Below are 22,972 nucleotides of genomic sequence, written 5' to 3' on the forward strand. Positions count from 1 at the left end.
CACCCGCAGCAGCGTCAGCAGCAACAACAGCAATTGCAACAAAAACAATATGTAAATATATTTATATATATATATATATGTACATATTTAGAGAGAGACAGAGCGAGAGAGATGCCGTTCACAGTAACAAGTTAACGACCCTTTGCAAGGCCGTAGAATCTTCTTTTTTTCGTAATTTTCTTACTATTACTTTTTTTGTTGTTGTTTTTTTTTTTTTGTCTTTTTTTCTCTCCGATATTTTTATACAATTCATTGTATATATATATATATATATTTGGAATCTCTCTGTGCTTTGATAAATTTAATCATGCGCCGCTCTGCACACACACCTGAAGTGTGGGTACATAACGCCATAGTTGGGGCCGTTTGGTTGGCTCATCTTTGGCTGAATCTTTCACTGGTTTCGGATATACATAGCTATACTGTTTTACTTTAAACGAAAGACTTTGTTCGTGTTTCGTGTCTGCCTGCCGTTTAAAGTCATTACTATATGTTTGTTTGCATGTGTTTGTATATGCCGTGCATACAAACTATATAATGGGATGCGTTTGACCTGCCTGACTGACTTATGTTTTGTAACTTAACTTAAAGGATGGCTGGCTGGCTAGCTGTCTAGCTAGCTAACGTCAGTCCGGTAAATGCCTGAAAAAGTCACCGAACCTTCGAACCTTGATTAGTTACCGTTACCTGTTCAAATATATATATATATATATTTTTATTTTTTTTTTTTTATATTCTAAAAGCAGTTAAGCACATGCTTTCATTTCATTGTTGCTGTAGCCTGCATTAGGGAATTTCCTTAATAATCCACCCGAAAAACCATAAAAGAAAACATTCCGTCTATCCTTCAGAGCACACATTTAGACATAAATATATATAGGAGTATGTGTGTTTAAATATATACACATTTATGGGATATACGTCTGGGTGTATTTGTGTGAAAGTGAAATGTTAACAAACCCTAGATTATTCACTAAAGATTGACTTGTGTGCACTATACGGTCACGTATCTTGTTATGATTAATAGTTTCTGTATACAACGAATAACGTACCAAGCGACTGGATAACTGACTATATAGTATACCATAGCTGGCTGGATGGCTGGCTGGCTGGCTGCCTGCCTGCCTGCCTGCCTGCCTGCCTGCCTGTTTGGTTTAAATGCTTCGCTGGATTTTGTGTATCCTGTAGGTCTTTAAACAGAAAATTTTTAAGTAAATTGTTCTGTAACTTTTATGTTGTTTTTATTATACATATTGTTGTTTTATTTCTGTTTCAATTTCAAGGCACTGCGTTCCTTACTATTTATTGTTGTTGGTTTGCTAGCTAGCTATAGCTGCTGTTGCGTTGTTGTTATTTATATATATGTATATACACACACATACACAAACATACATACACACACACTCACGGGTACTTAAACTTTTTCAAGGCTATTTGATAATTTTTTTTTTTTTTTTCGTTTCTAGTTTGCTGTCTGTTTATCTGATGTTGAGGTAGAGATTTTCGTTCATGTTTGACTGTGCGGTGCATGCATGTATTTGTGTAGCCGTATTAATATTTTGCGAGAATACTGTTGTTTTGTTTTTTTTTTTTTTTTTTCTTTTTACATATATATATATAAATTTTTTATTAAGAGAAGCATTTATTTATTTATTATTATTTTTTTTTTTTTTCGCTTCAATTTTATCAGCAATCGTTTCGTGTCGTGTCAATTTGTTCGGTGGGGTTATTGACTTTCTTCTTGTGAAATTCATGAAAATTAATGTGTGTGCGCTTTTGTAATTAAGATTTAATAACAATAATAATAATGACGTCACTTCCTAAAAAGCTTTGATTCACATGAGCACAAATTCGTCATACGTTTACTTTTCACCGTAGATTTAATAGATAGATGCGAGCAGATTGAAAAAAGGTAAGAGGGAGAGAGAGAGAGAGAGAGAGAAAAAAAAGATGAGAATTGGTGAGGATTGGGGTGGTGCTGTAGATGTCCAGATGGGTTGGCAGAGGATCGGAAGGTTTATTTATTGTTACTGCTGCCACAATTAACTGGAATTATGTAAATTCACTTGTGAACTCTGAGAGTAATTAAATATTTGCTACATGTGATGTACGTACGTACATACGTACGTGTATGCGTATGTGCCTGCGAGGCAGAATATAAATACATACATATCGTGTTATCGTTTTCAGAAAGGTGGGCTCGCTTCAGCAACAATTGAATACCAAATTAACTTTAATTCTTTTCTCTGTTTTTTTTCATTCCGTATGCTAACCATTAATTAATTAGTATATACGCTTCAAAGATCCCGTTAAGTATATAAAGATTATTATTGTTATTGTCTTCTTTTTTTTTCCTTTTGGTCATTTGCTCACATCGTTAATTGACAGCAAATGACTTAAAAGTTTATATTTAGAATTTGAAATACTTATGATTTTTTGTGAAATTATTCTGGAGTTGTTTATGGTTATCTTTCGTAGTCAACCGGCGTAAATTTCTTTTAAATAAATTAAAATTTATGGGTTTACTTTTTGCAAAGAAATAAAGTTAAACGCGCTTTACACATAAGTTAACTTTTGCAAGAGCAATTTAATAAATAAAAAATTCATAAAAATTCATTTTCTCAACCCCGAGGCAATTAGGAAAGAAGAAGTGAACCTAACTAAATAAACACTGTTCTATTCAATGACTTTTGCTACATTTTCAAGAATTTATTTATCTCTCTTTGATAGAACTATAAAAAGCCTTAAGCAAATCCAATTCGTCCAAATGGTTATTAAAGGCGTTCTAAGCTAACTACATACACCCTACCCTACTTATAGTATGGGGTGCATTAAGTTCGCGTGGTATGTGGAACAATCCGCAGGAATTAAGTTAGACCCATGTGTTATGTTCCCAATCGATCCAAAGTCATTTTGTGAATCGATTTACTTCAGCATATTTGTCCGTGAGTCTCTCCGGTTTCTATGCGTCTATCCTTGTGTTGTCTCTCGCTATATTTTGGATCACGGATCACGATTTTTGAAATATTTCGACGAAATTTTGTATACTAACGTATGTGGGTCCAAAGACGAGCGCTATTGAAAATGGATACGATAGGGCCATTTGCACCGATCGAATTAGAATTAGTTTGTGAATCGGTAATTATTTGCCTGCCTGTCTGTCTGCCCATTTAATTTATTCCAATCTTTAGTCATGATATTCATGATGTTTTGATGAGTTCGGTATATTGATGTCTTTTCACTCGAGGTATTAAAAGTGAATTGTATCGGAACGTTTTTATGATTTATAATTTTCAACGCTTGTCGACAAAAATAGCTGAGTAGTAGTAGCATCTCGGTTGTGACAAATTTACATCAGTTAGGTCGATTTTTTAATCGTTCTCCTAAAAAACTGCTCCTCCGAAAAGTACGCCTTTATACGGTAAAACATAAAGAAGCCACACACTTCTGACCGTGACCGTCGAGCGCCGTTTCAAAAGTGCCAAGTTCGATGCATATGCTTATGATCTTCTGTTTTATTTGAGTTGTCATAGAACACAACACTCTATCCGTTTGTCCCGGACCGTTGCCCAATTAACTATTTCACAATAGACTATAATTTCCCATCCAAATGGGAAATGTTATCCTTTTTTTTTTTTGAGCTCTGAGGAGAAGCATGCAATACTGAATTATGAGACCAACCCGTCAAAAACCACCTATGGTGTGTGAAGTTTTTCTACTCTTTTGCGGCTTACTTTCAAGCCAGCAATTACATTGTTTGGGTCTTTATCTCGTCAGAATGTTAACGGAAATCGCTCTAACCGCATCCTTCATACACGGCATGAATCTGAAGCTTGCCACAAAGTTCGCATTCTCTAAATACCGCTAGTCATCTCAGTGCATTTCCGTTAACAATCGTATCTTGAATAAAATAAAAACCGGTTTCGAGAAGAAACAATTGCATCTATTTTGCAATATATTGATCAGGTGAGGTCCCAGGGAGACTGCGTCCCTAAAAGACGCCTTGAGAAATCAAGTGCTTGCCATTAAATACCCTAAGCCACTTCGTTTAATACAGTTACGAATATAACGACGTGAGATTGGACCCAAGAAAACAAGACAGCCAGACGGACAGATGGGCACACAAGCTTAGATTGATTCAAAAATGATTCTGAATTAAAGGTGGATCTACATCAAGTGCTTCTGGGTGTTGCGTACATGCGCGACAAATTTAATGTACCGCAATACCACAAACGGTGTAGGGTGCAAAAAATATATATTAAGCTTTGAGACATATCGTCTAAGTAAGCCACGTTGTCAATCGGGCTCGCATCGTATTCTAACCTAAGCTAATTTAATATAAATTCTCTCGTTGTGTGCCAGCAGTTACCCAAAAGTTAGTTAGATAGTGTATTATATGTAAACAAAAGATTAACCGTTATTAGTTCAAAGTGTCTTAAACGAGTATTTGTTTTTTTAAGTTTCTATTACGTTTAAAAGTTTAGTTTTAATTATAGTGTTTTGTTTGTTTGTCGTAGATCAAAATAATATGGAAAAGAAAACAACATATTTTTTTTTACTGCGAAATACAATTTCGTTATTGTTTTCATTTTTATTGCACATAAAAATTGCGCGTAAAATGCATGCAATAATATGGAAGTTTTTTGCAACGCAACTGACATCGAATTGCTGTCTGTTTGTCGTCGCCGTTGTCGTCGTCGTTGACGTCGTTAATACCTCTAAATCGATGTCGCAGAGTTTAAGTGCGAAAACAAAATAAAACAAAATAATGCAAATAGCAAAACAAATAAACGAGATTAGGAAAGAATGCATGGTACGGTGGAAGGGCCAGACGATAAACCTTTTTGATATTCGCAAAACTTTTCTTTTTCTTTTTTCTTTTTTTATTAGCAGTTAAAGAGTTTCTGGATAATGAAAAATATAAGCTTAAACTTTAATAATTCCATTTTAACTTAACAAGTCTCCCTCCAAGTTCGAGATCTTGAGTGACTTTAAGAGGGAAATATCAGTCCACAGGGTCTTCACATTGTATGATTCACAATGCAATAGCGAATAAACTGCAAAAAGATAAAAGTTTATGGCGATTGGTATAATGGTGGGTGTAGTCGCTTCGTAGTCTGCCGTCCTTTTCTTCCTTACACTAAATTTCTAATTTTCCTCTATGCAATTGAGTTGCATTTGCAACTAGAGGCCGAATACCGCGCTTAGACCTTATATCATTACTAGTCCATTCTTCTTCAACAAAAAAAAAAAACTGATCTTTAATTTCTTACACCCATCACCGATGGATGGGTTTGTTGTTGTGATAACTGTTCTCTCCTTCGTAAAAATGAATATATCGCTTACAGATTTGCAAATCAATTTGGAAGTGACTTAGACTATTCTAAGGACACGCCTACCACGCGTACACACCTATGCGATAGAATCTTTTGTTTTGAAAATAGAAAAAAGGCTGCCGCGTCCACTCCACACTACACAGCAAGAGGATTTAGTTCGTTTACTTTTTTGCCTCTTTTACGATAACGTTGGAGGGATATAAAGGATTCGATCGCAGTTGAATACAATTTTCTTACTTGTTCATATTACCAAGCAGCTTTGATACCCTACACAGCCTGTGGTGAGGGCTATGTTAAATGTGTAAGGTAGGGCAAATAAGTCCCAGAAAGAAGGAGAGACAGATGAAATTATTATTCTGACCGATTTATGCCCGTCTTCTTGCCTGCCCTTCGGACGACTGTCCTGTGCTTTTGCATTCAAACTACAGATCGCAAATCTTTGAGACATTTTGATGGGATTTGGTACACTGGTCCATGATTCCAATTTAATATAGAAATCAGCCGCACCAAATTTAGACCAAGTTGGCACAATTTTTTTGGAACCACATTTTGTATAAGGGCTCCCATCGAACATGGAGAACTACTTCACATCGCAACAAACTATTATTTTAGATATTTTGTGATGAAAACAAACGATGCAGTAAGTTGGCGCATCTAATGGTTCGCTTTGGCTTTACCTTCTTCTCTTTTATTTAGGATTCTTTGGTTAGAGTTCGCTTACAATTGGTAAAAGACTATCTAAATCTAATCCACAAGCTAATCTAAAGACAAAGGCGGGCATATGTTTTTATTACAGTTGGAACAATTTTTAAGCTGCCGACAGTTTTATCGGCCCGTTAGCCGATTGCTAGCAAGTAGTTTTCTGCAGAATTTTGAAATGGATAAATATGTTGAAAGTTTATTAGCATTTTCGATTTTGCTCTGGAATTGCTACGGCTTTTTACAATCGATAGAAGCGCTTCCAGGCGTATCGTGTCTATAGTTATAATTTCTTAGTGGAGTTAAAGCAACAGTATATGCATAAGACTAATGCCCCGGTTTTATTTTCACCACTGAAAGATAAACTTATACGACCTTTGCTACCGATTTTGTACCACCGACAAGTTGGCATCGCGGGTTCCATTTCCGATTGTTTCTCTATTTAAATGACATTCACGCATACATTTGCAATTTAATATATGCCTCTTTGTCCCCATCAAAAAAAAAAAAAAAAAAAAGAAACGAGTAAAAACATTATCGGGCAATATCTCCTACACCGCTGCGCCTATAATATAGTTGTTAGCCCGGTTTGGTAATAATATACCAAAAGCTACGCGTTATTTTCATGCAAAGGCAATATGCCTTTCGTGAAAGCCCGCCTATTTGCGATGTCATCCAAAAATTAGACCCACTTGGCCCAAATTCGATAAACTTGATTTCTATATCAATTTACTATTATGAACTAATTTTCATCATGACATATTAAAAATGACATGGAAAGATTAGAGAATTAAGAATTACATTGTGAATCGGTTAGCATAATGAAAGCCCTGCTGTGTGTTACATACGTGCGCATAAGCTCATTACAGCCTGTAAAACAAGCGGCGGTGAGGCAGCCAATAGAGAGGGCAATGGGATTTAAATAAACTTTTGCCAGAGGTATAACACACAAGTGCTCAAATACGTTGAAGATGGGGTTGCAGGGTGGTACCTGAACGCTTGATTCATTGGGGTGACATATATATTATTAGTTCATCATACCGGAGTATCTACTGCAACGGAACACTAAGAGCTAAATAGGTACTGGAGAGAGGCTAGATCAGCTGCAAATTGATATTCAAGAATGCATTCTTGATGGGCGATGAGTGATGCTATATTTACTTTGTTTGCTTTCAGTCCTCGTAAATTGAAAACATTATTGTGCGCCAGATGTGCACGCTAATCCCATAAAGACATGTCTGAGTGTCGCTTAGTGTTGGCAATTTCCCAACTGCAAACCTTGAGGAAGGGTTAGATTGTTGAGCATGCCGTCTTAGTTTGAAGACAAGCGTAAATCTCTTATGCAATACTCACATAATATATATAAAAACCTTTAAGCAACTTTCGTAGTGTAGCAGATATCGATATGGGAGTTGTTACAACCATTAAAATGTTCGGGGATACTATGATCCAAAAGCATCTCGTATTTATCATTAGCCTATAAAGCGATACATGAGGCAACGCTAATCTCAGATGATGTTCAGTCGTTTCATTCAGTTGTCCCTTTGGCGCTAACACAGTTTTCTTCGCTTATGTGCAGTTTAAAGTAATTGCGGAAAGCAAACATTTCCGCTTTCAAAGCATAGCCGCTGATATATATGGCGGCATCTATTCAAAATCATAATATTTGCTAATTCTGATTCCATATATAAAAAAAAAAAAAAAAAAACACTCATCCACACTTTCATGTCACCAAAGAGTCATTGAAGCTCTTAGACATTAAACATCTGCCGTCGTCATGTCATTCATATTTATCAACAATTAAGGAAAAAAAGAAAAGAATTCTTTTTCCCATGAGATATTATTTATACATGCATACATGTATGCATATAAAGCAAACGTACCGACACACGCGCGGGCAAATACAGACGCAGACAGTCGGCTATTCATATGGATTCTTACGAGAAATAAATTTCTAGATTTTCCTGGACATGATAAATGACAATGTACGCAATTACCCACGCAACCACGCTTTTAATAGCGATATAATTTATTTTACATTTCCTTACAGGTGCGTTCATTCAAATTTTTTGTCACCCACAGTATTCTTTCTATTAAATGGCGAGCGGTGAGCGACCCAGCCTAATGACCGACCACTCATATTGGACGCTAAACGCATGCAGGCATCTTATGTTTATATGCGTGTATGCATCTAGATATGCATTAGACTGTTAAGTGGGCATATATATGGAAGCCCATCTATAATATATCTACATATCGATACATTGGATATGTTGGCAAGAAGGAAATTTTAGTTTTTTTTGTTTGCTACCTAACTTCCTTCACTTGACTTTACACTTTGACTAGAGTTGGAGATATTGATAGCGAATATTGGCATATTCGTTTTTTCCCACCCAACATAATTAAAAGCACTTACAACACTCTCTGACAGATTTCATAAGTAATGATAAATTCAAACATTTAAACATATGTATGGTTATGTGTAAACATCATGCATGGCTTATAGACACTAACTATGTATATTAAATTTTATATATATATATATACATGTATATTCCAACTAACGAATGTAGGTGTGCATGTGTATAGACAAAATGCGTATCAACAACTTTGTAAACTTCATATACATTATATATTTTTATAAAAAAAAAAAAAAAAAAAAAACAAAAAAAAACAGAAAAAAATGAACAAACACATACGCACTTATATACGCACTAACATATACAAACAAAGTTGTACACGATTGGCAAGCGCGCTCATAATTGCATTTATTTGTTTAAAGCAAGCAATGTTCGATTTTATAAACACACAATAACAACAATAACAACAACAACGAGAATTTCAATTATCGTAATTTGTTATATATGAATATAACGCGTACCTACATACGAATATATATATATATATATATGCACACATACAGATATACATATGTGTATATGCATGCACATGTAAGCGACCGCATGTATGTATATATATTTTTAACTGCCTACATATAATTTTATATGAATTGTTTATAAATGTATTTTATGTCCGTCTAAATATTGGCAAAAATAGTTGTTGGCTTGTGTTCGTGTGCGTGTGTGCGTGTCTGTGTGCGTGCTTTTTTTTGTGGTTTTTAAATAAATATCCGAAAATAGGTTTTTTGTTAATGAAATATTTTCAATGTCAATAACCTCTTTAATAATCTTATCATTTTAAAATAGTGTGTGTGTGTGTGTGTTTTATTTTTATATTTTTATTTAGTTGTTTACTATTTTGTAAAATTTTCAAGTGCAAAACTTATATAGGTGTGTGTATGTGTGTGTGTGTGTGCACATTTTGTTCATTTCATTTAATCTACACGCCGTAATATACTGCTTTGACAGCCTGGTTTGTTAGGCTCTTCGCTGCTGTCGCTTTAAATCATTACTTTGACAAGGATTATATAGTTTGTCTACAAAGAATCTTATAAACTGACATATATGTATATATATATATATATATATATATATGATATATATATATATGTAATATATACATATTATTCTTTACGCTGTGCTCTATAATGCTTATCGTTTTGATAAATTCTCTTCATATTTTTTTTTTCAAATTTTTTTTTTAAGTTCACGGTTAAGTATATTGCTAAGGCTTAAATATATGATACTTAAGAGAATACTTTGAGTGCGACCACTTCCAGTTTTCATTTACTGATGATGACAATGATGAGTAATAAATCTGGTTTATTCAAATTTGAACTAAATCTAAGCATTTTTCAAAGCGATAATCGAAATTTCTCACCCATACACTGAACTCTTAATCACAGTCAATATAACGTAATAATCAGTTAATAAATTCGATATATGGAAATCACTTGATTGCTTGTGGCACATAAGCACTCTTAGGATTGTGAAACCTTATTTGTAGGTGATAAGAAATTACGTTACGTTATTTTCAAATTGCACGTCAATACTTTATAGTATCGACTCGTGTAATAGTGGATTTATCCGCTGGTTACAGCCTTGTTGCAGATTCTACGGTCGAGCATCAAAATTGAATCAAAATTTGTTATAATACAATTTTCTGCTCAATGTAGTGAAGAGATATGTTTAGGTAAAATACGCCCAATTCACTCGCTACAAAGTATTCGTTTTCTATATCTGTTAGGTCAAGAAGAAGGTCGTGGCGTCTTTTCATCCAAGTTCAAAATTGCATTTAATTGAAAACATTGTGTAAAACCGAAATATTTTCTCAGGCCCCGTTTGAAATCAACCACATATCTTTTTGCAGGTTCTGCAGATTGCGAAACGAACGGTATTCTACGGGCCAAGATGGGGTGAATGCGCCAAAATTTATTTGCAAGCGACGCTTTTGCAATTTATTAGTTCTGAACCTTTCATGTCAGTTGTTTGCTTTCATCCAATCAGTGGTTGACGGTGGGAAATGGAATCAATGCTCTAACAGGATTGAAGCAAGTCTTCATGCATTATTCGTTTGCCCCGACCTTTACACAAACAAACAATGGGCCCGATCGGCTCTTTGCTACCGTTTGTACATCTACTTCTCCCCTGAACACGATCTGTTTCGCATATTATCAGCGTATGTGATCTACACCTCCCAGCCTCGGTAACGATTCCGCAAATGGAATTCCGCTCGTCTTTACTCACTGTTTATTCACCTCGTAACCAAATACCCCGATATTTATAGTTAGTTTCCCAGACAATGTTCAGCTCCTCCGCGACGTGGCAAAATTGTGGAATGCTGGTCTTCTTCCACTTTTTAACAGTTTCACCGACTTTTTCAACAATTGATCGAGAAGAACGCGACGCGTTTTTCACAGCAAAATTTCCAGAGCGGAAATGAGCGGTCGATTTTTTTTGTCATCTCACTCCTCACGAATTTCTTCACACGTCTGCGAAGCCCTATCGTTTCGATCAAAGTAGTACCCTAAAATATAGGGAACTGCTTCCGAAATTTGGCTGAGAATTATTTTTGACTGAATAGACAAATGTCACAATGTTTTTTCTTTTTATATAATTATCTATAGACTGACATCTTTCACACCCGCTCTAACAAGGCTTCATAGAATTAGTGTTTCCGGCAACGCATGCTTAACATCACAATGCTTCGTGGCTTGTGGGTTAAATAAGAAGCGCTAACCAGCCTCCTGAGCAGGACAATCCCCTTTATTCACGGGGCTCTATTATGCCCCCGAAGTACAAAAATGAAATTATAGGTGCAGGACATTTCTGCCTCTCTGCATAAGTTGAGGCTTATCCACCATCTCGGCATCGATTTTGCGAGCTGCTTGGACGCGAAGCAACTCCTCAACTTGACAGCCGAAATACTTTAGTAATTCCTTGAATACTATACTTCACTATACGTGAAGTGAATTCTAACACGTAGTGTGTTGCATTAACAACACTGTCAACTGACACGAGTTGAAAAATTAATGAATAACAAGTTAGCAACAACGAAAACTACACGTCTTCGTTTTCGTACGGCCTTGACTTGTGAAATATCTTCCTTTGCCTGTTCCTTTGTCCACGTGCCAAGATCATTTGTCATGTGCATTTCCTTCCTAATATATTTTTAATGTTCTCAGAGACATATCGTCATAGCTGTATTTAGGATAATCTACCCATTATGTGCTATTTCTGTGGTTATGGCCTTCAGGACTCTCCTTAGCTTCTCTATGGAAAGTTTTCCATCGCCCGGAGCCTGCACCGTACCATAATAGGTTTGAATCCTTTTATGGGCGCACTAGAATATACCTTTAAAAGGTTTTTCATATCGTCAACTGCTTATTACACATCCCAAGGTGTTTAGTGTACGCACTATAGATGGAATAATATCTATGATTGTGTGTTGAAAATCATCTTATTGGACCATTTAAAATTATTTATAGGAATGAAAATTGAATCTCGTCTTAAAGATATTGATTGTCGCCTTAGATGTTACATATAACTGGATGAAAGAGAGAGAGAGAGAGAGAGAGAAATGGTATAATTTTCTCTCTGCTATTGTTGTCATATATTAAAACAAAAACTCTAACGTCTCGCATATAAATAATTTCGTATTGTTTGCTATTCTAGACCAAAAAACACTCACCCGGTCATATTAAAAGGCCGATGAATGCGTTTATGGTTTGGAGTCAAATGGAGAGACGGAAAATCTGTGAAAAAACACCCGATTTGCATAATGCGGAAATCTCAAAGGAATTGGGAAGACGGTGGCAATTGCTGGGTAAGGAGGAGAAACAACCCTACATTATCGAGGCAGAGAAATTACGAAAATTGCACATGATCGAGTATCCCAATTACAAATATCGACCTCAGAAGAAACTCTCACGTGCTAGTTCTGCTAATAAAAATAACCCAAATTCGGAAACACAAGGTGAAAACAATGCAGAATTGAATTCATCTGGGTCATCGACGGGCTCTGCCAGTTCATCTGCTGGGCAAAAAAATCATAATGCAAGCGGCGGTAGGGGAGGACGCAAAAAACGTTCTGCAGCTCCGACTTACAATAATTCAACGCATGCTAAGAAACAACGTCACAATAGTACCAAATCAGTCAATTTTAGTACCGACTACGAAGATGACGACGACAATCAAATGGATATCAGCAGTGGTTATTTGAATGCCGCTACCGGCAGTGATTTTTCAATTACCTCAAACAATTTGTACAATACGGACGAATTGAATAACCTGAAGATCGATCCCGATCTAAGCAAGAATGTGATGTTACACGCTAACGCTAATTTAGAAGACAATCTACACAGAATACACCCGCTACCTAGTTTGCAACACTTGAAAACCGAACCCGAAGCGAAATTGGATGATGTACTCAAGTATATGAATCCCGATAATTTCTTTGAATCGTCAGTTGAATTAAAGGAATCAGTTGATTGCAGTTTAGCCGAAATCAATAAACCGCGACAATTACTGACGTTAATAAATCCCTCTAATGAATTGCATAATCAATCAACGACATATGCCAGCGAACTGATTGACAGCACATTCGATACCGATGAAAATGGTATTGTGAACAATGATGCCAATTTACATCCTGCCAGTCAGCAAACAGCTGACCCAATGGAATTTTCGGACCTCAAATTTTCCATATTTAATAATGACACTTTGTCTGGAACTCAGGAGCTGCATACGCAAAATAACAGTAATATACTCATCTGTGATGACATGCTCAGGCTGGACGATGATACAACGCCACATCAACACGATCATCAAGAGTGCTTTGCCACACTGCCATGCAATGAAGACTGCAAAAGCAGAATTAGTAACAGCACTCATAATAACAACAATAACAATACCAGCAACAATAATAATAATAATAATAATAATAATAATAATAACAATAGCAACAATAACAACAACAATAACAGCAATAATAATAGCAGCAATCACCATCATCGTCATCACAATAACCGGTTAACGCCTGGCGATAATGGTCCTTTAACAAGCGGTGCCCAACTGTTTACATTACCCCAGCAAACGGTCACCATGAATATCGAAATACACGACAGCAATGGCAGCCTTCGTTTGAAAAAGAGTGACTCAACATTCCACAAGAATGACACATTGCCCACCGTTAATATACCGTGTGCCACCGAAGATAGCGATTGCTGTATGCTAACGTCAGCGACGCATTCACCTCATCATCATCATCATCACCATCATCATCAGATGGGCTTTTGCGGACATAACGCATTTGGCGGCACCGAGGCGACCGTTAGCAGCATTTGCTCATTTAATAATGGCGATCAATGCGATACCGTTGCTAGCTTGGAACCAACACCAACACCACCACCACTACAAAGTGATCTCAATTATTCTACATACGATACAAACCGAACTCTGTTCGATTTCACTCACGATGACTTGACACCATCGCAATTTTTAAGTAGCCATTTAGAGTTTAACAATCGTTTCGAGTTTCCAAGATTATAAAATATTAAATATTTTATAGAAATTTTAGAAACCCATAAATAATACACATACATAAATACATGTGTGCTTGCTAACATACATACTACACATAATATAAACATTTATATACATAGAAGTAAACACTATATATATTTTAATAACTAAACAACGGATTGCGTAACATTTTTTTATTCAACTTTTTCTATAAATATACAAAAAAAAAAAATCAAAAAAAAAAAAAAACAACAAACATATTTAAAACATAAGCGTAGGATCGTCGTCGTGATACGCGATAATATATTTTATAAGTTTTTAATTAAACAAAAAAAAAAAAGAAGAAAATTAAAATTTAAAAAACTAGTTCTTAAATCCTTAAAAAAGAAAAATATTTTTATAAATGTAAAAATCTAAAAAAAAAAAGATATTTTTATAAAAATTAAATTTAAGGAAAAAATTATTAATTTTAAAGTTAAATGTAAAGAGCAGGAAAAAGAAGGAAATGTTTTATACACACATGTGATTACGTCAGAAAAGAAATTAAATATATTTTTAATGTGAATGTGCGCATATTTATGAGATAGACAAGGAGCAGAATATACAAACATAGTTTTTCTACATTTCTTTAGAGATCTACCCTATATACATATATATATCGCATATATATATATATATATATACATAAATGTATAAATTATATACAAAATATTTGTAGTATGTAAGTTTTAAACATACCTTACCACATACATTTATACATACCTACCATACATCTTTGTCTTCTAAACTTAATTAAAATATAAAAAAAAATTACATACAAATGTTTCATAGAGAAAAAAAAATACAAACAAACGAAAAAAAAAAATATAAAAAATAAAAATAATGATTTTATGAAATCTTCAAATAAATTGAAACAAAAAGCAAAAAAAAAAAAACAAAAAAAAAATTAAACATTTAATGAGTTTCAATTTTGCATCGGACATATCAGATAATTTTAGTGTGTACTCTTGAATTTCATATTAGAATGTCAAGTCTTATGTGCCTAAAACCGGATCGATCACTTTTGCTCTCACATTAATAAAATTAACTCCCATGCTATAAAATTGCATGCAAGAAAAAAGACTCAAAAAGTTAGTGTTTTTGAATAAGTGCCTATGAGACGATCGCGAATTTCAGACCACTTGTTGATTGTTCAGAGTTGTAATTGAATTTGGTAACATCTGAGAGTAATTAAATGAGTGAGACCGAATTTGCTAACATCTGAGAAAACATTGAAAAAGTTAGTCTCAATTTGTTCACAATCGCCTGTTGCATTGAAAAATCGAGTCTGAATTTGGTAACATCTGAGAGAAATTAAATGAACAAGCCCGAATTTGGTCACATCTGAGAAGTTTACAACACGGTTCTCTGTTCTCTCGATACGAAGCAGGAGGTTGTACCTCCTTCTAAAGGTATCTGATGAAATTGAAGGAATTACATGGGACTACGAAGTGCGTATGAATATATTTTACAAATACACGCAACCGGCAAAATAAATTCAAAGAGTTTTACGACTTAATGCAGGAACTTCTAAAGCAGCACCAAGAGCCATCTAAATTGCCAAAAGATATATTAAGAACTGCTTTGGATACTTTTTCCAAGGCTTCAACGAAATTGAAGATATCTCTGAATTGTTTGAGAACCTTCGAGAAATTGCAATATTTGTAAAGCGTTTGGATAACAAAGATATGGCATTAGGTGAGCATGAAATTCTTCTTCGCTTTCTCGAATATATTTATAACAAGGGCCGAGCATTGTATTGGAAAAAACTTTGCAAATATTTGTACATTTGTTTTAAAAAAAATTTTTTTTTTTTTATATTAAAGATCCCTGCATAAACTCTCACCCGGATGAAAATTTCAATTGCTTTTATTTTAGACAGGGAGTTGGCTATAGTTTATATTTATTTATTTATCCAAACAAGCTCCATGTAAGGCTTTTTCTCCGTTGGCTGCAAACCTGCTACTGTATAGTAAAGTAGTTAAGCGCGCTACTATCAACTATGATTGCCGTGTGGTCGTAGCTGGATGCGGCTGGCCTCTATCCCTCTCTCTTTCTACCTACTTATTTGAAATCATCACCGTGAACTCATCATGTGGCTTCTCACGTCTAACTGGTCATATAAAAAATAATTAAATATTATTGCTCAATGCGGTTGCTTTGGGCAAATTGGGGAAGATTGCATTCCGAAGATGGCGCTGCGGCGTTTTTTGAAAATAAAATTTCGTGAAATATTTTACGCAGGCAATTGCTTAGGAGGATTGCTGCAAAGATTCAAACTTTCGACAACGAAGATGAAGATTACCTTATAAGCGATTGCTTAGGGCAATACCGGGTCTAACCTTTATAAAAACATTTAAAGTTTCGTCAACGAAGATCGGTAAAAATTCCACGCACACGAAGGAAATTAGGAAATTGTGAAACCCAAGTTTTCGAAAACGAAAAACGCTAATGGCTTACTGGTCTCATCAAGAAATCGATGGCATCATTGCATTTTTTTTACTTTTGGCTTTTATATATATAGGTCAAGTTTTCGCAATATTGATTGGTTGTTTCCGTATCAAAACCAATAATGGCCCGTTAACAAGGTAAATTAACACCTCCGGTCAGGTCAACCAATTGAGGCCCTATATGAAGAACGTCGTATTTTTTTGCCAGAAGATGACAAACTAGAATCATTAATGGCAAATATTATGTCTGGCGGCATTGCGTAAATTGGAGGAGATTGGTTTCAACGAGACGTTGTCAGAAGATTTGAATGTTTTATGTTTATCGGAACGACTACTTTTCACAAAAAGATTGGAACTTTTGCGAACGAAGCGCCGGACCGACATTTTATAAAATGATTTCTTCTTACGACTTTGCATGCAAAAGTCTACGCAATCACCGCATGTGCCTCTGAATCCTTAAGAACGCAGTGTAGCAAAGAGTGGATCCGCATATACTCCGACAGCCAAGCCGCCTTTAAGGCCCTAAATGAGCGAATGATAACATCTGGAGTTGGAGTTGGAATGCCGTCAAACACTGAATGAGCTAATCAGGCCCAATATAGTGCACCTAATATGGACGCCTAGCCATTCGGATGTTGAGGACAACGAAAGGGGTGATTGCATAGCCAACAGGGCAGTCCGAGGAGCCTAAGCTTTCCGTGGCGTACCAAGAAATCACATTAGTAAGCTGCTATCACATTAAGCATAGAATAAAGCGAATTGCCGTTGGAAGCAATGTGTAAGACAACGGCAGGCGAAAAGATTCATTTTGTAGCCGGCTTCTACACGGATCATAGTTCCCTTAGGAAAAATCTACAAACATGGGTTTACAGTGGATACCGTTTCATGCAGATTCTGCCAAGGGACGAGTGAGACGTTCCATCATATTATACGTGAATGTGAGACCATCTGAAGAATCAGACACCTTGCGTTTGGCAAGGGTCAAAGAAGGTGGCGGAATTCATAACAATCCTAAAGCTGGAGGGCTAGGGGCGTGGCCGTGTACAATATATTTTCTAGGCCGCAGTTGTTTTGCCCACGTAGTTAATAATTAATAATACGACTTTGCATAATGTAGAAAAAACAATGTTAAGATAGTAACGTGGAGTAGTTCAAAAGATTTCATTACAAGCGAAAAATCCTTCGCTGGATGTGCTAAGCTTGTGCACAGATATTTTCACGACAAATATTTTACTGAGATAAGACGGATCTATCTATCAAGTGAATTATTTAATAGGACTATTTGTCCTAACATTTAAACCACTTACACTCCATTTCCGGTTGTAATTATGCCTACGTGTGTTGGACGCATTCTCTGAATGATTGGGAATTTAAAATCGAAACAAGAAACCATTGGTTCGTGGAAAGGGATGTGCATCCCTTCGTTAAAGAAATAAGTTTATCGATTAAATATATGTGAAGATCGTATGACTATCACATCGATGTTGAGAAATCTGTAAGGGAGACTTTCGTGATATATTTTAAATGAATGCTTCCGTTCTCCGACAAGTAAAGGACATTTTAGCATCCGTAACAATTATTTGTAAAATAATCATTCAAGTGTTTTTACAAAATCTCCTAAACAAAACTATGCTAAATAATTTTTCAACATTTAAATTAAATTTCTATAGATCGTTATTGTCATGTATGTACATTATGTTACAAAATATTAGCAATGTTATAATGACAAAGTTGTATTCGCATAAATGAAGATAACCTAATTAATAATAAGTTTGGCAACACTTACTTAGTTAACGTTATCTCTACCGTTAATGACTTACGTTCTTTATGAAATCAACCGTCACGCAACAAATGATTGCGAGCTATCTTGCATCACCAATCATCATCGTCAAGTGATTTTATTTAAATTGATTTATTTATTTTATTTATTTTTTTTTTATAAAATTTAAAAAATTTAGTTTTAACAAGCATTTATACAATTACACAAAGATATATATATATGTACGTATATATACGTTCATATGTATAAACCGGAAGGAAGAACAAAAAAGTATTATTTCTTTTTTTTTTTACATATTTATTAACCGATTCTTTGCAGAATTTATAAGCAAACGTTTATTCTCTAACTTAACCTAAATACACATATATATAAACAAATGTATATATATATACATATATATATATACATTTAAAGCCCATTAACATGTATACACGGTAGCAAAAGACAATTAAATGCTAAGAAAATGAAAGGATTTTTTTTTTTTTGTGCGTAATAAAATTTCATACGAATGGAAAAACGGTATGCGTGCACATATACGTATACACATTAAGTCCATTGGAAAATTCTGTCCATTCCGGTTCAATAAGTATTCATGTGAGGCATATTTGGGTCTTGCTTTTTATCACCGAATGTCTACCTGCGGATTATTGATATTAGTATTAAGTGAGACAGGATTGTGTATTCATGGCTAGCTAGTGGCATTCACGCCATTGTATTTTGTACGAAAGCAAAATGCCACAGAAGCATGCAGAAATTTATTGAAAGAATTTGGTGAAGTGGTACCCTTTCTGATATAGAACATGCAGAAGATCGTTCGAGAAATTTCATATACTTAATTTTGACCATTCTGATGAACGCCTTGGGCGACTACCTTTGATCGATACTGTCAAGATCACGTTAGAGGAAAATCCTTCTTAGACAATCTAAATTCGAAGATCGTTCAAAGAAATCATTTCGGACCATAACCGGAAACTAGAATTTGGTTTTTTGCATAAAACGGACAGAACTTTTCGGTACACCCGTTACTTATACACACGCATATATACTCATGTATATTGTTCGTTTATGATCACAGTGAACTGTTGAATATTTATTGTATGTTTTTATTCTTGATTATCGATTCTTAAGTACACAGAAAAGCAATAGATGTCAAATCAAAAATATTTGAAAAAATAGTAATAATAATAACGATAATAATAATACAAATCAGTAAAAGTGTAACGCATACACATGAAGAGAGTATAAAGATATAGAGAACACAGGGACTGGGAATATAAACTGGGAAGGAATTAAAAAACCTATAAAACTAGAGTTTACATATACATATAAAACACCCACTTGATAAAATTATTACACTATGAAAATAAAAAAAATAAAATAAAAATTTGTTCTTCTTTTTGATCCACATCCACATAAATGGTATCCATGTAAGTAGTACAAAAGTATACATATATATATATATATATAAAAATAAAAACTCATTTACATTACATTAAACAAAAAAAAAAAAAAAAAAAAAAAAAAAAAACAAGTTCACTTTTGTAACAAAACTTAACTTATAAAACTAATCGCTCGCTGCTTGTTATGAACGCGATTCTAATTTTTGATCTCCTTTAATACTAAACTATTAATATCTTTCCTTGGCCATCTTTTTCTGCATATCGATTTGAGCCGTAGCCAAATAATTATTACCTTCCAGGTGTAAAGTACTTTGTCGGTGAGAGTTACGTATCAAGCAAAAGACAGATATTAAGAGCAATAAGGCACCGATGGCGAAAAAGATAATCGTCAATATTACACGTATCTTAGGCGGCACGGTGGTAGCGAAATTCATGAGATCTGTAATCTCATCGGGCAAATAATCGATGCCTTCTTCAAACCATAATATAGGGAAAATAATATCGGGAAAGTTGGCAACTTGTTTAATATCGAATACTTGACTAACAGCCAAATTAATTTGAACGCGGGCTCTGGCCCTTAACGTGGTGCCCATAACCTACAAAAGAAAGAAATGCTCATATAATACTCTTCTCTTTTGCATTCTTTTCCGCAAAAAAAATACGAAAACCTACCGGCTGTACATCAATAAACAATTGATGTTTTTCTTTTTCGGGCGGCGAAATACCCTCAATAGCAGTACGTAAACTATCATCGGCTAAATAGAAATGTGGGAAACTCAACATTACCGGCGAGTCTGCAAAGCGAAACGCAAAGGAAAGTAATGTTATCTCAACTTCCTACGATTTTTCTCATTCATTTATATTTACCGTATTGACAAAGGGATACATTAAATAGGCCATTGGGGGCACAACTTGGTTGCCCGGCAGGACAAAAGCACATATTACCGGGATTTCTTTCGACATCAGCGAACACATTAGTGGGCGGTGAAAAGCGGAAACCTTTAACGCCACCTTTCGTTTCGACTTCCTTTTCAAAGTGCAAAGGCATCAAGCGACATAAATCCTTATCGTATATATATAAAATGCGTTGTTCATCGATATGCGGTGGGAAGATCGAGCCATCAGTACCATTCAACGTATTACATTCCTCGGATAACCAGTGAGGCAAATGAGATTTGCCATTATATTTATCGATAATGCCAAATTTCGTTACATCCTCTACGCCCGAAAATATCGTGACGCGATCCTGTATATTTCGTATAGGAATGACTTATAGAAATTTTGAAAAAAAAAAAAAAATGAATTAATTATTTACGTACCGGGGAAGTACCATTTTTGCCATACATCAAACCAAACTCTTCGTAGGGTAGTTTTTGTTCTTTTGGCACAACGTCTTTGGCGAGTTTCAATAGCGGATCCTCATAGCCCCATAGCAATTGCCCCACTGAAACCTGAACGAATGGTTTGATTTTTAAAATATCCATAATGCTAGCCATGGCTAAGCGAAGAAATCTGAATTAACGGAAATGTAAAGAAAGAAAGGAAGATCATAATGTCATATGTGTATTATAGAAAAGTAAAAATGTTGTCTGCTAGAAGGGAAAGCATAAGAATCTGGTAGAAAATATTGAATACGATCGTCTAGAAATGTCCTTTTCTTTGTGACCTTTTTCTTAACAAAGAATTTAGGTCTAAAAGAATATCCCGATCTTTGCCTGTGATTGAAATTCTCAAAAACAAAGATATCCACTCTGACGGAAAGTTCTGCTCGTTCTGCCTCAAAAGTGTGCACCTATTTATTTGACTTGCTCTCTTTTGATCGCTGAATATATACATATATATATATAGCGATCTCATAAATAAACTGATGATGACGTCGACGACGATAACTCGCGTTGGAATTAAGTGATACGAGATCGTACACTTACGGTTAGTGATAAAGTTGATTTCCGCCCTTGTATTGTGCACAGATTCCAAAAAGAAAGAAATGCTACAGAAGTGTGCAAAAAATATTGAATGAAGTGCTACAGTTTCTGACAGAAAGTGGTTCCAAAAATTTCAAATTCCGTAAAATCTTCACAATAATATGCACTTTTTTTCACAGTTTGATCCGGAAGAACAAAGTATTACTCTCGTGTAAAAATTAGAGGAATGGTTTTCAAACATCGAACAACGAAATAATTGGTTGAAATGCGTTTGGGGGCATCGTTTAGGTGGTGCACGGAAACCGGCTTCCGTGTTGGTCCTCGATTCGTTTCGGTGCCATTGGATGCCTTTCCTTCAGAAGGAAATGCGACAAATAAAGTTGGCTCAGGTTATTATTCCAAGCGGCATGACCCGTCTGCTGCAACCTTTTCTGTCAATAAGATGACGAAGGAAGCTATTCGTCGGAAATGAAACGCATGGCTAAGCGACGGTCATCGCACATGTATTGCAGGCGAAATTAGGTCCGTTTATTATTAAACGAGGCTTTCTCGAAAGCATAGGTCTCCCTCTTCCTGGCTAAACAATAATGTTAGTCAATTTGATTAATTTTTTTAAAAGATTCAATTGCAACTACGAGATAATCCCCTAAACCAACATATAATATTCCAAGGTTAAGTAAGTCGTTCTTAACCTATGCCTTCAACTACTGTGAAGCGTTCCAGCTTAGCCAGTTCTTTCCCCCTTAAGCTCATAATACTTTAGGTACTTTATACCCAACCTAGTTCCTACTAAAGACCCATTTAGGAAATTACTAAAGCGTAAGCACCCCATAATCAATTTGGTAGCCATTGTGTGCTGGAAAATGCTATTCTTTCTGAGACAATTGTACTCTTTTTCACTTCATATGTCCTTGGATGCAGACTTTCGCTAAACGAGATTTTTACTAAGAAACGCAAGGTCCGTAATAAATCACAACTTTAACTATCTTAATTTAAGGAAAAAGTCTAGCGTTATATCCCATTGATGATCAGGTGCTAAGCAATGATAGCATGATTTAAGTGAAGCGTTATTGAAATGCATTTCAAGACCTGAGCTAATAACTTAAACAATTAGGAGGATAGAACAATAAAATGTAAGCAAACCAGCTGCCTAGTGAAGCTCAATTGAGAAGCAGAGAAAATATGCGAATATTGTTATATATTAGTTATATGTTTGCTTACAAGGCTTTTTAAACATTAATAACTATTAGAAATAGTGACTCAACTTCCCTTTCATGTTTGCTCATTGAATGATTTGAATCTATAATGAACTGAAGTGCATTTCATTAATAAGATTTAAATGTTAAAAATCGACAAATATCAATAAGCTGTGGTCTAGAAGATTAGAAGCAAATTGTTAAGAGACATTGTTGAAACGCATT

General features: G+C 35.1%; 2 protein-coding genes across 4 annotated transcripts in view; one reads left to right on the forward strand and one right to left on the reverse strand.

Moving 5' to 3' along the window:
- Positions 1-14,083, forward strand: part of LOC119636088 (putative uncharacterized protein DDB_G0286901) — a 25,692-nt gene extending 11,609 nt beyond the window's left edge. The window contains exon 2 of the mRNA XM_038031218.1: positions 12,110-14,083. Within this exon, the coding sequence (XP_037887146.1) occupies positions 12,110-13,984 (1,875 nt within the window). The 3' untranslated portion in view covers positions 13,985-14,083. The remainder of the gene's footprint in view (positions 1-12,109) is intronic.
- A 4,632-nt stretch (positions 14,084-18,715) lies between these two features.
- Positions 18,716-22,972, reverse strand: part of LOC119636090 (scavenger receptor class B member 1) — a 44,724-nt gene continuing 40,467 nt past the window's right edge. For all 3 annotated transcript variants that reach the window (XM_038031221.1, XM_038031220.1, XM_038031219.1), the window contains 4 exons: positions 20,946-21,138; positions 20,494-20,872; positions 20,299-20,420; positions 18,716-20,222 (listed from right to left, as the gene is read on the reverse strand). In XM_038031221.1, coding sequence (XP_037887149.1) covers positions 19,854-20,222; positions 20,299-20,420; positions 20,494-20,872; positions 20,946-21,138 — 1,063 coding nt within the window. In that variant the 3' untranslated portion in view covers positions 18,716-19,853. The remainder of the gene's footprint in view (positions 20,223-20,298; positions 20,421-20,493; positions 20,873-20,945; positions 21,139-22,972) is intronic.

Source organism: Glossina fuscipes, unplaced genomic scaffold, assembly GCF_014805625.2.
Source record: "Glossina fuscipes isolate IAEA_lab_2018 unplaced genomic scaffold, Yale_Gfus_2 27, whole genome shotgun sequence".
Lineage (NCBI taxonomy): Eukaryota > Metazoa > Arthropoda > Insecta > Diptera > Glossinidae > Glossina > Glossina fuscipes.